General features: G+C 35.7%; 1 protein-coding gene across 7 annotated transcripts in view; it reads left to right on the forward strand.

The window, feature by feature from the left end:
* The window catches only part of mef2cb (myocyte enhancer factor 2cb), a 76,555-nt gene that overhangs the window by 38,825 nt on the left and 21,071 nt on the right, over positions 1–16,659 (forward strand). For all 7 annotated transcript variants that reach the window (XM_084413502.1, XM_084413504.1, XM_084413501.1 and 4 more), the window contains one exon: positions 3,563–3,766. In XM_084413502.1, coding sequence (XP_084269628.1) covers positions 3,563–3,766 — 204 coding nt within the window. The remainder of the gene's footprint in view (positions 1–3,562; positions 3,767–16,659) is intronic.

The raw sequence follows: 16,659 nt of genomic DNA on the forward strand, positions 1-16,659 counted from the left end.
ATCAAGGAGGTGTTGCAACTGGCATTTTCTGCAATTAACACGCTGGATCGCTGAAGGCTCTTGAGCTTCACAGATTGTGGAGGCAGGTAGTGAGCAGGAGAGGAGGAAGAACATCACACTCCAAAGCCCTTGTGATCACATTACCATGTTACATATATGGTGAACCTAAAAATGGTATTGGAGACAAAGAGTGAGCGAAAGCTATTATGATGTTTTTCTTCATCAGATGAGATGAAATATGTAGTACTTGGCTAGTATTCAGTCATGTGATCCCGAGATGGTGGTTACAGCGAGGTGACTCCCTTAAAAACAGCTTTTATTTGACAGCTTCATCATCTCATGTTGAGTGGACCTGATTTGACAATTTTTTCAAAGTAAAACTTACTAGGATAGTAAAAAAAAAAAAAAAAAAAAAACACTCATGTCGTTCCAAATCCGTATGGCTTTCTTTATTCTGCGTAACATGAAGGAAGATATGTTGAACAATGTTGGTAACCAAACAGTTTCGATGTCCATTGACTTTCATTGTATGGGCGAAAAACAGGGACATTTCACAAATATCATCTTTTATGTTCCACAGAAGAAAAAAAGTCTTGGAATGACTTGAGGGTGAGCAAATGATGACAGAATTTTCATCTTTAGGCAAACTATCCTTTTAAGAATAAAATATTGAGTGCACCGCTCACTTAAAGAGGAATATATGTGACCATGCCGCTTTAGAAAAAAAGACTATATGGTGAAGGATAAGTGAAGTATCTTTAGTAAGTGTTGTTTTGTGACTGTGGGTGTTGATGTCACTAGCCACAGTTATGAGCTTGACCACAGTGATTATTTAAAGTCCTTATATCTCCATATCTGAGTATGTGTGATACTACTTCCTCTTTCAGAGAACTGCCCAGTGCAAATTTTGGATGTGTGAATTAATTACTGACTCCGTTATTTGTTATTCAAATAATCCAAAATTCAAAGTCTGTTCATCAAACACATTGTTCAGCTTTTTCTTTTCTCCACCTGCTGTCATACTGGAGGATTTTTGGCTTATTCTTTTTGCATCTTGTCACACTTGCCAAATCTCCAGAAGCCTCAAGAAGAAACCTCTCAGAACTGCTAAGCCACAACGTGGAAGCTCAAAACTCTCGCTTTGGCTTTATCTTGCAGAAAGGGAGCTGTCAAAACATCAGTTGTGTTCTTTAAGTGGCTGTTCGACTTGTCAAAATGAACTTGTCAAAATGATACATAATCAATACATCATTACTTCGCTCATAAATTATTAGAAATATGATGATAGAAGATGACCAGCAGGATGAGATTCACTACTCTATCTTTTTTTTAACTATAATCTCTGAAAGATGAGAGATCACTGTCAAATGAAATTGGTGAACTCAAGTTCAAGTACACACATTATAAAAACTGGTAACAGGTCATTATTCTCTTAAGGGGATATACAAAAGAAAAAAGAATTTAAATGTACGAGCTTGATAAAAATTATCATTCTAGAAGAAAATTTCAGATGGCACTTAGAGGCTTTTGCATCTGAACTCTTCATATATATATATATATATATATATATATAAATTAAAAATAAATAAATTATAATATAATATAATAAATTATATATATATATATATATATATATATATATATATATATATATATATATATATATATATATATGAAGAGTTCAGATGCAAAAGCCTCTAAGTGCCATCTGACATTTTCTTCTAGAATGATCATTTTTATCAAGCTCGTACATTTAAATTCAGTAATTTCACTTAAATAACAATTAATAGGTAATTTTCATTGGCATTTAAGTGAAATTACTGAACTTAAATATACGAGATTGATAAAAATGATCATTCTAGAAGAAAATGTCAGATGGCACTTAGAGGCTTTTGCATCTGAACTCTTCATATAGATATGATTTATTTATTTATTTATTTTTTACAGTGTATATCCCCTTAAGAGAATAATTACCTGTTACCAGTTTTTATAATGTGTGTACTTGAACTTGAGTTCACCAATTTCATTTCAAGAATATATATTTTCTGCAGAAGAAAGAAAGTCATATTGGAATGACATAAGGGTGAGTAAATAATTTTTTATTTGTGTGGTATCCCTTTAAGAAACAATTACTACCTTTTTATTGGCTAATTCAGTCATATTAAATCAAAATTAGGCTTGAACAAAACCAGTTAATTTAGATGTACATGAAGTACATGTGTAGGTTACCCGACAAGGTTTTTTTTTTAATTTTTTTTATACAGTATACTGTTTCCTTTTCCATTTTTATAAAGCTACACGTTTTTTTTTTTAGACCATATTTTGTATTTATTTAAGCACAACCTTACTGAAACAAAAACTGAATCTACTCTCTCATATAACTAGGGCTCATTCTTTATTTATTTATTTCATTTAACACACCAGCTAAGCTAAATAGTTTCACCATGACAACGTCAGAAACAAATTAGCATCATCAAAGAAATACCTTATGCTAATACATGCTAATTTTCTTCCTTATCAAATTGCTTTGGTGATTATCACACGCACAATATATTTAGTAAAATTATGCATTTTTCTTCTGCGATAAATAATGCATAGATTTGCCCGCGAACATGTATCACATTAACAGGTGCATGGGGACATTTTGGTTATACTTATGAGGTGAAGAGTTTAGCGGTTAGGCCTCAAGGTTCCTCGTTTGTGTTGTTCTTCTCAGGAGCTGGTCTGTGCGTGTGTGGTTTCTCCAGCGCTGCATTTAAGTGCTCAAGAGACATGAAACCTATGAGGTCAGAGAGATATGCTTCTTATTTTTAATGCTGCTAATTTAGATGAGAACATGCACTGAGAAGTCATTAACAGCCTCTCAAACACTCTGTGGCAGTGATGATCTTCATGCGTGAGTGTGTGTCTGTATGTCTGCGCATCTGCTGGAAAGTGCATTTGCACACAGATACACACATGGAGAATTTGCTTCCCGTGCAATATAGGCAACCCCCCCCCCCCCCCCCCCCCCCCCCCCCCCAATTTGCTTGAGGTGAATATGGTTAACCTTAATTATGAAATAAAATCCTAATTATACAGTTGAACTATTGTATTAGAGGGGCCAGGCACAGTTAGTGTTACTGTATTAATCTTAAATGAAAGGTCATTGCATGGTTTTGGAGCACACGTTATATTTCAATTATTAAGCTCTTTTCGTATGAATGTAAGAATAATAGGAAAAGTGCAATAAGTATTTTACTTAGGATTAAAGAATGGAATTTTTAAAAGATCTTCAGTTGATTTATGAGAGGAAGGAGCTATTACGCTACTGTCTATTTTTCCTGATAATTTGGAAGAGCACAAAGGAAAATAAAAGAAAGTAGACAGAAGGAAAGAAAACTAACATTGATTTTCCGAAGAAACGCTGTATTTAGGACACCTCGGGAGTCAAGAATATTTAAGAGTATATTCAACGCGCTGAGTAAACACACATAGAGTCATCCATCTCAGTTTTTATACGGCGTCAGTGAAGCCTATGACTTGTCTAACCTTGTTTCCCCTCTTCTGTCTCTCTCTCTAGGTGACATTTACGAAGAGAAAGTTTGGCCTGATGAAGAAAGCCTATGAGCTGAGCGTGTTGTGTGACTGTGAGATTGCCCTCATCATCTTCAACAGTACCAACAAGCTGTTCCAGTATGCCAGCACAGATATGGACAAAGTGTTGCTCAAATACACTGAGTACAATGAGCCACATGAGAGCAGGACCAACTCTGACATTGTGGAGGTGAGTTTCTCTATACACACTTACCTGACATTCCCACACTGTCAGCAGGTTATTATTATGGTTATTATAATTATTTATTTATTTTTATAATAATAATAAATTAAATAAAAACACTACTGTTCAAAAGTTTGGGGACAGGGTCATCAAGTTTGCTTTTAAAAGAAATCTCTGATGCTCACTAAGGCTGAAATTCTTTGATCCAAGATACAGTAAAACAGTAATATTGTGACGTTATTACGATTTAATAATAATTGTTTTATAATTTTTGTAATTTAATAATTGAATATATTTTTAAATGTAATTTATTCATGTGATGGCAAAGCTGAATTTTCTTAAAATTAAACAAATGTTTGTGGAAAAATATATCATAATGTTGAGTATGATCATGATGAAACCATGAGACTGTTTTTATTAATAGAAAGTTCATAGAAAGCATGTATTATTTAAATAGAAATCTTTTCGGACATTATAAATGTCTGTACTGTCAATTTTTATCAATTTAATGTATCCTTGCTGAATAAAAGTATTAATTCATTTTTTTAAATCTCACTGACTCCAAACGTTTGAACGATAGTGTAACTTTTTCACTTGATGAATTTTTTTTGACATTAACTAATGATCTGATAAATGTTATATACTTTAGTTGCTGTTTAAAACAAAATGTTACATAGAAATAGAGTTTTATATTGGGGGTCCCTTAGGTTGTACCTGTAAGAAAGTCTGGGTGGGGGGGTCTGTAAAGGTTGAAAACCCCTGCGATAGTGAGTGTGTATGCAGAAAGATGTACATAAATGAGTGTTTCGTTTGTGATATTTCAGTAGGCGAAATGTATCATTAACACGTGACTATGACTAGATTCCTTGTGCATAGTGCCGCTGCATCCTTATTTTCAGCTCAGCCCTTGTCACGGTGAGACACTATAGACACAAACCCAACAACACGTTTTTACAGTCTAATTGACTAGAAAATAGACTATATGAAAAGTGCACTTAATACATCCAGTGTCATGCTGTATTTCATTGCACTCTGTTCTTTTTGAATGCCTGCTGCTTTGATGTCTGCATTTTCTCAATCAGCTTAATGCTCCTTAAGGCTCTCAGGTCTTAGAGACACATTTGTTGGTTCCTGCCTTTAACCTGAGGTCAGGCCATGCTAAGCGATTGGCGGCAAACATCCAAAAGCATGCACCGTGAGCTGGTTACGTAATCTGCTTTTCTGAGATGTCACAACACATCTTGACAAGAAAAGGTGACACACATGGGTTGACAAGGTGGTCCTCTGAAAGACTAAAGGGCTTTAAAAAGGTGTCCTCTTGCAATGCCAACACGCGAACAGGTCCACATCCCCAAACGGTTCTTAATATCTCTAGATCTATCGGTGAGTTTGTGAAGTGAGTTGTTCTCAATCTAAGTGCAATCCAATTGCTTTGCACTTAGAGTCAGATAAAAACATGTTTTTCTGTCTACTTCCTTTTTTATCCACTCACTCTGTGCTCAATCTTCATTTCAGCTGTGCATACACTGGCTCAATAATTCTGCAGCTTGATCTTTTTTGGTTTATTTACATATTCAGTAATAATATTTCCATATGCATATATCTTATAAAGCCAGCGTGACATCTTTTTTCTAATTTATATATTTTTAATTTGTTTTTATGCGCTAGAAGATTATCATCTCAAATGCAAAGATGAGTTTTTGGAAGTTCATCTGTCATAAAGTGTAAAACATGCCCTGTGTTTTTGTCTCTTATACAAACTCAGACCTTGAAGCAGATTTAAAGGGCAAAAAAGAAAGTGCTTGTTATACCTATAGTGCATCAAGGCACAATTATAAAAATGCACTCCAAGCATTAGCAGCTGTGCATTGCACTTGAGAAAAGACTCAAGTAAATACTAGATTTTCTGTGATTTATTCTTAGAATATTTATCATTCCAATTCATATTGGAATTCTCAGAAACTCTCATTAGCGATTGAACAGTCATATACTTTTTAGTGTGTATTATAGTCCACACTCCATGGCAAGTGGTTTAGAATTTGAAGGAAAAAATTTATAAAGATCCAAGATCCAATTTACGCTGAAATGCTGGTATACCAATCAAGTTACATTTTTTCATTGCAATGTTGCAATCATCAGGGGAGAGTAAAATGGAATGTTAAGTCAGATTTAGGACCCAGCAAAAATGAATAAAGATGTATACTTTACCTGACAGAATTTTAAGTGGACTTCAAAAAATCTAAATAATAATTCATTAAATGTACTTTACAATAAACAGTTTGGTTTTAATTTTTTATTTGTTTTAGTATATATCATACATATTATAATTTAAAAACAAATATGGAAAATACACCGCTATTTAACACTATGCCAGCTATACAATTCTAAAGGCAGTTGAAATGTTCATCAAAAATGCATTACAATTCAAACATTACTTCATGCTTTCAAGACTATAACGAGTCATTCTCACAATTTTAACAAAAACTCTTTTAGTTTAGTTTAGTCTTTTAGAGTTCTGAGATTGTAAAATACACTTGCTATGCTTCACTTTTTGAAACCTTGTAGAACAACTGCAGTGCTGCACTCTGCTTAAAGGGATGGTTCACCCAAAAATGAAAATCCTGTCATCGTTTACTCACCCTCATGTTGTTCCAAACCTGTATGAGTTTCGTTCTTCTGTTTAACGTAAAATAAGATCATTTAAAGAATGTTGGTAACCAGACAGTTGACGGTAGCCATTGACTTTCATAGTATTTTTGTCTTACTAACGGCTACTGTCAACTGTTTGATTAGCAACATTCTTCAAAATATCTTCTTTGTGTTCAACAGAAGAACGAAACTCATACAGGTTTGGGACAGCTTAAGGCTGAATAAGTGATGACAAAATTTTCATTTTGGGCTGAACTATCCCTTTAAAAAGCAGGTCCTGAGTATCACAGTTTTCTTTGCCATGTGAAGACAGAAATATTAAGCACACTAAAGAATCAGCACACTCAAACATTGAAGTAGAAAGGAAATAAAAAAGAGCACAGCGAGTCAAACTGCTCCCATCACCAAGCAACAGCAATAGTGGAGTTTCTTTCCAATTTGCCAGATTTCGTGTTTGAGAAATCGATTTTGAAGGTGGCTAAAATGCCGCCCTAACTGGATTTGTCGACGCTGAAGCGTTGAGCTCCTGCAGGGCCCCGTTTTTCTGCTGCTAGGTTACATCACGGCCAGGGGATGTGGGCGGTAGGAGGTAAAGAGGAACAAAGCAGACTTCCTGTTGTGATGGCAGGATGGGGACGAGGCCTTGGGGTGGGCCGGAGGGGGAACTCGGCATAGGGGTGTCAGTGCCATAGTTCAGCTTTGAGCTGTAGAGTGTGTGAGAGTTTGCGTGTGTGAGACACGTATCGGCTTTGGACGGTCTCAAACGTGTGTACATAGATTTAGCATTGTTTAAACGGGCGAAAAACACACACACTCATATAAAACACACAAATCCGAGCAATCTTTCCTGTCTTTGCCTGGAGTGCCTGTGGGGTGCAGTGGGAGGATAAGGAGAGGCAGGGGAGCCGGGCGCAGCGTGTGGGCGTCTTGAAGAGCAGCCCGCTACATTAGCAATAAAGCTCCATGTAATTAGCATGTCTTTGGTTGATAATTAGCGTTGTTGGGAGAGAGGCAGTGAGAGGCTTGCCCAGCCTCTTTAGCTCTATTTATGAGAGGCTAGAGGCTCTTCTACCCTACTCTACTATCCCTGGCTCTTTCTTTCCGCTTATGTCTTCCGTTTTCGTCCCATTTTTAGCTCTGTTTTCGTAGGTCAGGCCATTATTTCTTTCAGCCGAAATGTACGCGCACGTGCCTTTCTCAATCTGGCACTGGCGTAATTAATAACATAAACATGAGAATAGAGACATGAAAAAATATATCATTTGCAAGAGAGGAAAATGTTCTCAGATAGATTTTAACATTGTTTGTCAAAAGGATCTGATTTAATTTATTATATCACAAGACAGAATGGTGATGGATTTATCATACACGTCCACCTTGCTATATGAAAGTTTATTGTAATGTAATAGAACATAGTTTTCAATTCATACTGCTTCATGCCTCAGTCGAAGCACTTTTCCTACCGTGTTTAGCTTTCACACAAAAACTCATTAAAAGTCTCCTACGTCTTAACATCTGAGGCTAGACGAAAGGTGGGAAGGTCCAGATAATTACACCTTAAGTCGTGAAGAAAGAACAAATTACGAGTTCTTGTGTAAGGTCAAATTATCTAGTTTTAGATTAGCAGGGGGGGAAAACAACAAAAAAACAATGCAGCATTTATTTGGCAGGTGATTAAAAACTTGGCCAAGGATTTCCCATAATGCACTGTGCCAGGAAAAGTTTTCCCAGCATAGAGAACTCGCAACCTTTAGATTACCAGTCTGACTCTCTAACCATTAGGCCACGGCTGCCCCCAAATAAGACGTCCTACACGGGACTCAAACCCACAATCTTTGGATCAGAGTGCCTGTCGCACGTCTCGTTGTGCCACTGTGCAGACATTATTACAACACTATTCTTGCTATTTTATTGGAAAATCTTATTAAAGGCAAAATTATATTTAGCATCCCATTCATTGACAACCATATAAACATTCACCACGCTATCTAGATAGTCAGCTTGATGATGATTCTGGAATTCCGGTCAAATACAAGCTATTTTCAATGTGTATAAAACATACAATATGCTTCAAATGATTATTCATATATGTAAATATGCATAACTTTAATGAAAAGACAAGGCAATGTCGCTGATGTGGAATAAATTAATAAAGAATCTCAGTCACAGCAGCAATCATTTAGAAAGTTTATGGCACATCCAACTCAGGAACTTGGGTATCGAAATTATTTCTGAGCTTCCCAGTGCTAAATAAGACTTGAAAGGGTGTTCATGTCCAATTTTTAAGTAGGAAACTCATATTTGCGATAATTCCGATAGCACGTGAAGGCGGCATTACCGCTGGTTTAGATTTTTGTGCAACCGATGACAGATCAGTTGTATTGATTCTCATCAAACGTTTTATTTTATTGGCCATTACATGAAATCAGTCAATGAATGAATAATGTAAAACATATCAATTATGATAAAAAATAAAACATTATGTAAATACTATTTAAATGTAACATTTATATTACACTTCTATTACAAATTATATAAAATTATGAATAATGTAAAATTATAATTAAATAAACAAAATAATATATAATATATAACTAATATATAGTTTTATATCAAATCAAATTAGTCAATTATTGAATGATTATATAATGTGAAGAAAACAAAATAATATATAATTTAATTATACAAAATAATATATAATTTTATATAACATTTGTATTACTTATAAGCTCCAGCTAAATGACTAATTAATAAGCATTATTCTATTTTTATTATTATTATTCATTCAGAACAGTTTTAACAGTATTAAAAACGAGCGCGATTAACATGAAAGGAAGCTAGTTGTGGCTGCATGCCTTACTCATGTCAACACTCACGTCATCACATAGAGCGGTCGTGTGAACATTTCACAAACACTTGAGAGAGAGTTTGCCAAGCCCATCCCATCGTAGATTAGCTTTATCTGAACATCAACCTTTTAATCTTCTCTCTTCTCTCACCTCTACAAGTTCTAAATGAATCGGCAACAGAAAGGAGCGCGTTTAGCTGCAAGCTGCGGGAGACAAACTGAGAGAGAGAACGACAAGGAGGGAGGCTGGTGATTATTTCCAAAGGTCACACTGTTAATGACTACCTGCTTGGTTAATGAGATTCCACAAAGCTCCCTCACGATGTTTCACCCTCATATGTGTTGCTGTGTGCTGAGATGTGTAAGAAGGGTTGCAGGCGGCAGGCTTCTCTCAACTTACATCTGTTTAAAGTAGAAGGAGAAAAAACGAAGATAAACACAGGTTCATTAAACGTCTTGGAGAATGCTTAATGTGGATAAGGTACACTAATTAACTGAATTTCATTTTCATTTCTTTTCAAAGTGGCAGTAAAGAGTTAATTAAAATATATTTTCCTCGTAAGGACTTAGCACATTAGCAGGCTCCTCTGGTAGAACATTCCCTCAGTTGTCTTTTGAAAAGACTTTCTTTCTTACTAGTTTGAGTAATCAGAGATCAGAGAGAACATTAGCCTACAGCGGTTTTCTCTCAGTGCCGAGACTCAATGGCCATCTATTTAACTTACAAAGGCCCGCTATGACATAACACACTCACATAACTGTGTCCTCTTACAGACAAACATACATCTGATTGAGGGAAATATTTGTGTACCACCATAATCTACCACAACGCACACGCATACTCTTGATGGCTCACGCAAAGAGTCAATAAGTTTATGCTAATTTAACCGAGTGATGTTCAAGCTCAGTGTTTTTGCCAGAATTTTTGATCAAACTCAGAAGAGGCTTTGTCTAGTTAAGCAAATAAACCTTGTGACATAGACAAGTCAACAGAGGAGGAGTGTAGATGAACAATGAGCATCACAAACAGGATGTAAAGCCTAGTATAAAGGGAGGCGTTATTATTCTTAGAGTATGTGATACGCTTGATTGCTTGAACAGTTATAATACACCTTACAATTGGTTGTATGTAAGGCATCTATGAAAGGCGTGGTTTTCCAATGACGTAATTTAAATATTAAGTGAGGCACTACTTCAGTGCACTTCTTCTTGTTAAACTAGATTGTTGTCGGTTAACCTTTAAATCCATGAATGTTAATTATTATTAAATATTCGGCTGCGAATTAATTCAGTTCTTGCTCTGCAGTAAATCGCTGAGCCATTTCAAGCTTTGCTGATGATACTTCCTATTCTTTTGTTTTCTGCCTGCGGTAACTATGAGTGAAACGTCACTTCCTCATTGTGTATGAGACACTGCACTTGATTCAGTCATCAAAGATTTAATTATCGTTGTGCGGAAAAAAATATATACATACACTGTTACACACCTTGGGTCTTTGGCCTGTACAATTTTTACCAAAAATGAATGGGAAAACATTATTTTATCATTTTATTATTTTTTTCTTAACATATTGTTTATAATGAATTGATTGAGGAATACTAAGAAGGTTGATGTCCAACTTTAAAAAATGAATGAGGAAGAGGGTATAGTGAATGACGTCCTGGGTCACTTAAGGCCCGAGGTATGCGTTTAAGGGTTAAAGAATAAGAGATAGGACTGAGATATTGCAAAAGTGCATGTGCAACTTTTTAGTGACTTTTTCTGTATTAATTATATAGTATAATGCATTATACTACTTCATGCTTTATAGAAATAAGTAAATATTGTAATGCATTTATGATGTTACAAAATATTTCTATTTCAAATAAATGCTGTTCTTTTGAATCTTGAAAAAAGTATCACGGTTTCCACACTAATATTAAGCATCACAACTGTTTTCAACATTGATACCAATAAGAAATGTTCCTTGAGCAGCAAATAAGCATATTAGAATAATTTCTGAAGGATCATGTGACAATGAAGACTGACAATTCTGCTTTGCCATCACAGGAATAAATTAAATTTTTAAACAAATTAAAATAGAAACCAGTTATTTAAAATTATAGTAATATTTCACTAAATGATTTGACTTCCTGTAGGCTGTGAGATTTGGAAGTCTTTGCATAATAACAAACCAGAATATATTTTCTACGGTTCCTTAAGAAGATAACTGTAAAATGTGACATGCGTGTGAGACGTCTGCCCAGCCTTCAAAGCAGATCTCATCGCTCATTCAGTGTGAAGCAGCACCGGCCCAGAGCATGTTGACCCCACAGCCTTAGAACAACTTGTTGAACTTCTGCCACATGGCAGCTGGATGTTGACGAGAAAAGGATTTGTTCTGCCTCTTTTTCTCTCTTTTACTCCATCTAAATCTCTTGTGTTTTCCTCTACACTTCCCTCTGATTGGAAACAGCTGCAAAGAGTCTACGGCAACACTTTTAAAATGAGTGTATTTCAGAAGTGTCCAAATTAGGAGCCCCCTCCCTTTCCCCCTTCCTCCCTCTGTTTGTGTGTGTGTGTGTGTGTGATGTGGTTCTGTGTGTGTGCGTGCATGAGTTTTTTTTAGCATCCTTCCCCTAATAAATGTCTCAAAAAATGGTAGTGGTCTAAAAATAGTGTACTGTGTTGCTAAATTTAGCACTTGGCTTATTGCGCTGGCAAAGCAAATGGAGAAGAATAGGCGTGGAGAGGCAGGGTGAGTAAGCAAGACTCTATTCATTCAACAGCTTGTGTGGAGGACTCTAGTGAACCGCTGCCCTTGGACTGCGTTCCTCCCCTCCACCGCCAGACCTGGGGGTGCCACTAAACATTTGATCCAGGGGATAAAAGCTGTTATTATTTATTTATTTATAAAGACTCTAAAGGGTTTTTATGGCTAGTTTAACGGATCTGAATGGCTTTTCCAGTGATTCAGTGTCACAGAATAGTGCATGCACACAATATAGATATTTACAGAAACGGCTGTGCTTGTAGATTACATTTTTTATGAATTTATATGAATAATTTTAGGTTATAAGATTATAACTAAAGGGGGAATAAGAATGTATAAGTAAAATGGCCCGTTCACACCAAGAACAAGAACCATAACAATAGCAATATCTATGAAGTTTTAAAAATCGTTCTAATTCTATAATTATAGGTAAGTCCACACCACAACTATAAAGACATAGAGTTTCGATATCATTGGAATCACTTTCAGAACGATTTTTTTCCAGCTAATGAATAATAAAAACATTGGACACAGCCAATTGGATTCCATCCTGCTATAAAGATCTTAATGTGTCAGACAATATAATTGCTATGTGCGCTTATAATAAACAGAACATTATTGCATGTTGGTGTGGATGCTAATATAGTTATATCATTATAGTTATCAGTTTTTGATAGCTTTTTTTGCCTGTCCCCTTTAAACACTGTTGACTATAAGTAATGTTGCACCTACATGTCAACTGACTCTTATTAAAGTATTAGTTGAGTATTAGTAGACTGCTAGGGTTAGGGTTAGTGGAATAAGTTGACATGCATTTGCAAAGTTACTTATAGTCAGTAGAATGTATTTTGGGGGATTTAAGTGTTAGAAGATATGATGAAGACGGTCTACTAATACTAGTTAGTTGACATGTAGGTGCAACATTACATATAGTCATCAGAATGTCTTAAGGGGATCGTCAAAATAAAGTGTTACCTAGTTATCTTTATAGTTATCATTCTGGGTGTGAACAGGCCTTAAGACTGAAGTGAGTATTTTATGTTCCCTAACTGTTCATTTTAAATCTTTCACCATGTTTTTCATTAGTTTTTTTTTTTTAATGGTACTGCAGATTGACAAATGCATTTTCAAAAGTACACATACGCATGTATAATAATTATAAAACAATTATCTTTATTTATTTATTTTTTTTACAAATTCTTATGGTGGAATATAATGTCACTGCAATGACACCCAGTTTCAAGTAAAACAATTTAATGATACGTAAGATGAAAGATCGGCTCTATTCATCAGCATGAAACTCATAGACTGACCTTAAATCAGCACAGCACATGACATCAGCATTAAGATACAAGAAACAAGGCTGTCCTGTCTGGCAGTCCCTCTTACTGTCAGTGGAAAATGAGCAATCTATTTCTGTATATGGGTGTAGATGGCAGTGTCCCCTCACACAGGGCCCGAAGGGTGTGGAAACACAAGGTCATGCCAGAGAGGTCAGGTGCCTGTGCATTGTTCCTCAAAAACCCTCTGCCCCTTCCTGTAATGCAGCTGCATGATAAGAACCCCTACAGACAAAGGCTGATAACTGATGTGGTGTGTGTGTGTGTGTGTGTGTGTGTGTGTGTGTGTGTGTGTGTGTGTGTGTGTGTGTGTGTGTGTGTGTGTGTGTGTGTGTGTGCGCGCCCGTGCGTGTGCAAGTGTGATTGTAGCTCATTGCATCCAAAAAAAGAATCACAGCCCTTTCAATGTGTGTGCATGTGATAGGTGTCCTTCTGTCTCTCTAGAAATAAAATAAGACATAAAGACATAACCAGTGTGTTTCAAATGGAAAGATGGCCATGGTATAAGCACCCCTTTATTTAGCTAGACTGAGTGTCATTGTGTGCATGTATGGGATGCTCCATTAGGTCATATGAATGACTTGTTTGTCTGTAATAGCCATGGAGAGAGCATATGAGATGATACGCTTTACGGTCATATACCAGAATCTGAAAAACATGGCACAAATGTTCAACAGAGTATCACATTATTGTAGAGGTAGTAAACAAAGACACAAGCATATTTAGTACAGTGGTTTATCACTGTTAAGAATAATGTGTATTTGAGTAACAGCTGTACTCTTGAAAATAGCTAGAAAGCTATTGTCTTTCTCTCTGTGTACTACTTCACTTAATGCCTGTGTATTGGGAATAGCTTTCATTTTAGAAATGCCTAACTATAGAACGTTTTAAGTGGATTTGAATTTGCCCTATGTTCATCCATTCCAGGATGTAATTAGATGCTCAAGGTATGATATTACTTATCCATTACCTACTGTAATCATGAGAAATCAAATTTTCCTTGATCGGTTGAGGTAAAAGAGTTCATTGTGTCAAGAAAACATACTGTAACTTTTAGAACGGAAAACTTCTCAAAAAAAAAAAAAAAGACGGCTTGTTCGTTCATTCAAATATCTGACATCAAACCAATGAATATATCCGAACTCATAAAAGAACAATTTTAACGGTAGTGTGTATATATATATATTATATATGTTTTACATTTTATTTAAATAACTCTCTTATGCTTACCAAGGCTGAATTTATTTGATTAAAAATATACTAAAAACAGCAATATCGCGAAATAATATTACCATTTAAAATAACTGCTTTCCATATTAATATATGTCAAAATGTAATTTATTCCTGTGATGACAAAGCTGAATTTTCAGCATCATTATAGTCTTCAGTGTCTCATGATCCTTCAGAAATCATTCTAATATTATGATTTGCTGCTCAAAGAACATTTCTTATTATCATCCATGTTGAAAACAGCTGTGCTGCTTAATATTTTTGCAAAAATCTTGATCAGTTTTTTTTAAATATGATGTTCAAAAGAACAGCATTTATTTGAAATAGAAATCTTTTGTAAGATTATAAACTCTTTGATCACTTTTAATCAATTTTATCCACCCCTGCTAAATATAGGTATACAAAAAATAAAAACATTTGAATGGTATAGTAGTAAAAATTAAAAAAAAATTGGTAACCTCATGGGGACAAAAAAAACAAAAACAAAAAAACAAGTCTGATATGACCTCTGTTACCAATATCCATATTAACCATAAAATGCCAGGCCTATAGTTTGTCTCTTTGATGTGTGATTATAGTGTAGAGGGGGAAGGGCTCAAAGCAAGAAAATTACAGTAAAGTTTTTAGGAGTTAAGAGGTGCCCACTTCCAAAGGCTGAAAAGCATGATGGGTTAGTTCAAAGAAGGATGGTCTTCTGTGACGCACCACCTCACACTACTATCTTACTGTACACATGCACACAGAGACACAGGCACATATGGAGGCCACATCCTTTGTCATCTGCATTCATGTCTCGCTACACTGTCGTATAGCATGTTCAAACCACACTTAATTAAACGGTGGCTTCCTTGCTTTCTCTACAGCCATATGCTTCCAATAAGGTCAAGACAGACTGGCTCTCTTCCTGAAGTTCTGCACTCTCATGTTCAACGGGAGCAGGGTACTCTGCGGTCCCCCCTCAAAAGCACCATATCAAATCACAGAGTTTTTAGTGAGGCCATCTGCAGAGCGCTTTTGGATCGAGTGTGTTTCTGTCACTGAGCTTTCTCTGACCTCCATCCACTCTGTTGAAGCAATGACTGTACGCAATAATTAACTCCAACTTACTCGCAGCACACACATGGTGGAGGCGTGACTGTTGAGGTGCATGATGTCATCTCTGTTGGCCTAATGGGACCACCTTGGAGTTAGTGGCTTTATAGTGGATTTGTATAAGAGAGAAAGAAGTGGAAAAAACACGAGTACATGTGCTGAGCAAGGAGAGTCACTGAGCTGCCAAAATAGAGCCCTGTGTGAAATGATGTCTTTTTTTTGTAAACCGCTAACGTGAGCTAATGAAAATGAATGTAACTGTTCTGCTAGGACCTCAAAGTAACAGTGCAAACTTTGATTATCAGTGTTGATTATTCAAGTTATTTGAATCTTTATGACAGGGACACGGAAATGTGATAATTACTTATTTTGCTCAACAGTAATAATCATGATTATTAGTCAGGATTGTTGTCATTTGTGAAATTTCTGTTTACATTTCATCAAAATTATTACACTTCCACGGAACGACAAATCCAGAGAATGTCAACTCAAACTCTTCTAGTTTCCTGATTTAACAGTTATGAAAACTTTAAGAAGCTTCTGTCAAAAGCTTCTGTTTTCTTATAAAACAACAAAAAGTCCTTGTATTGTAACACACGAGGAAGTGCATGTATTCAGCAACGACAATCGCAAATAATATAGTCGAGATTCATGTTTGGTCACAGATTTACTGGCAGCAAACAAGCACAAGCAGCCTTGTGAAGGAGCATAGACCGGCTCTATTACAATTTTATTTGAGCAGAATATCACAACTGAGTTCGCTAAACTCCAACAGACATGTTTGACTGTGTTTTCAGAGAGAGTATGTGTGCATGGTCACCAGGTTGTGTATTAGTAAAACACTAGGCAGAAACTGTATCCAGTTTGAGAGCAAAGTTTAAGAGAAAATATCTGATTGGGGAATTTAAACTGTCGACATCTTGCAAGCCCATACATAAAAGCCAATGCAAGATAAATTCTAAACGAAAAAAAAAAAAAAAAAAAAAA

Source organism: Rutilus rutilus (genome assembly GCF_951802725.1).
Source record: "Rutilus rutilus genome assembly, chromosome: 7".
In the NCBI taxonomy this organism is placed as follows: Eukaryota; Metazoa; Chordata; class Actinopteri; order Cypriniformes; family Leuciscidae; genus Rutilus; species Rutilus rutilus.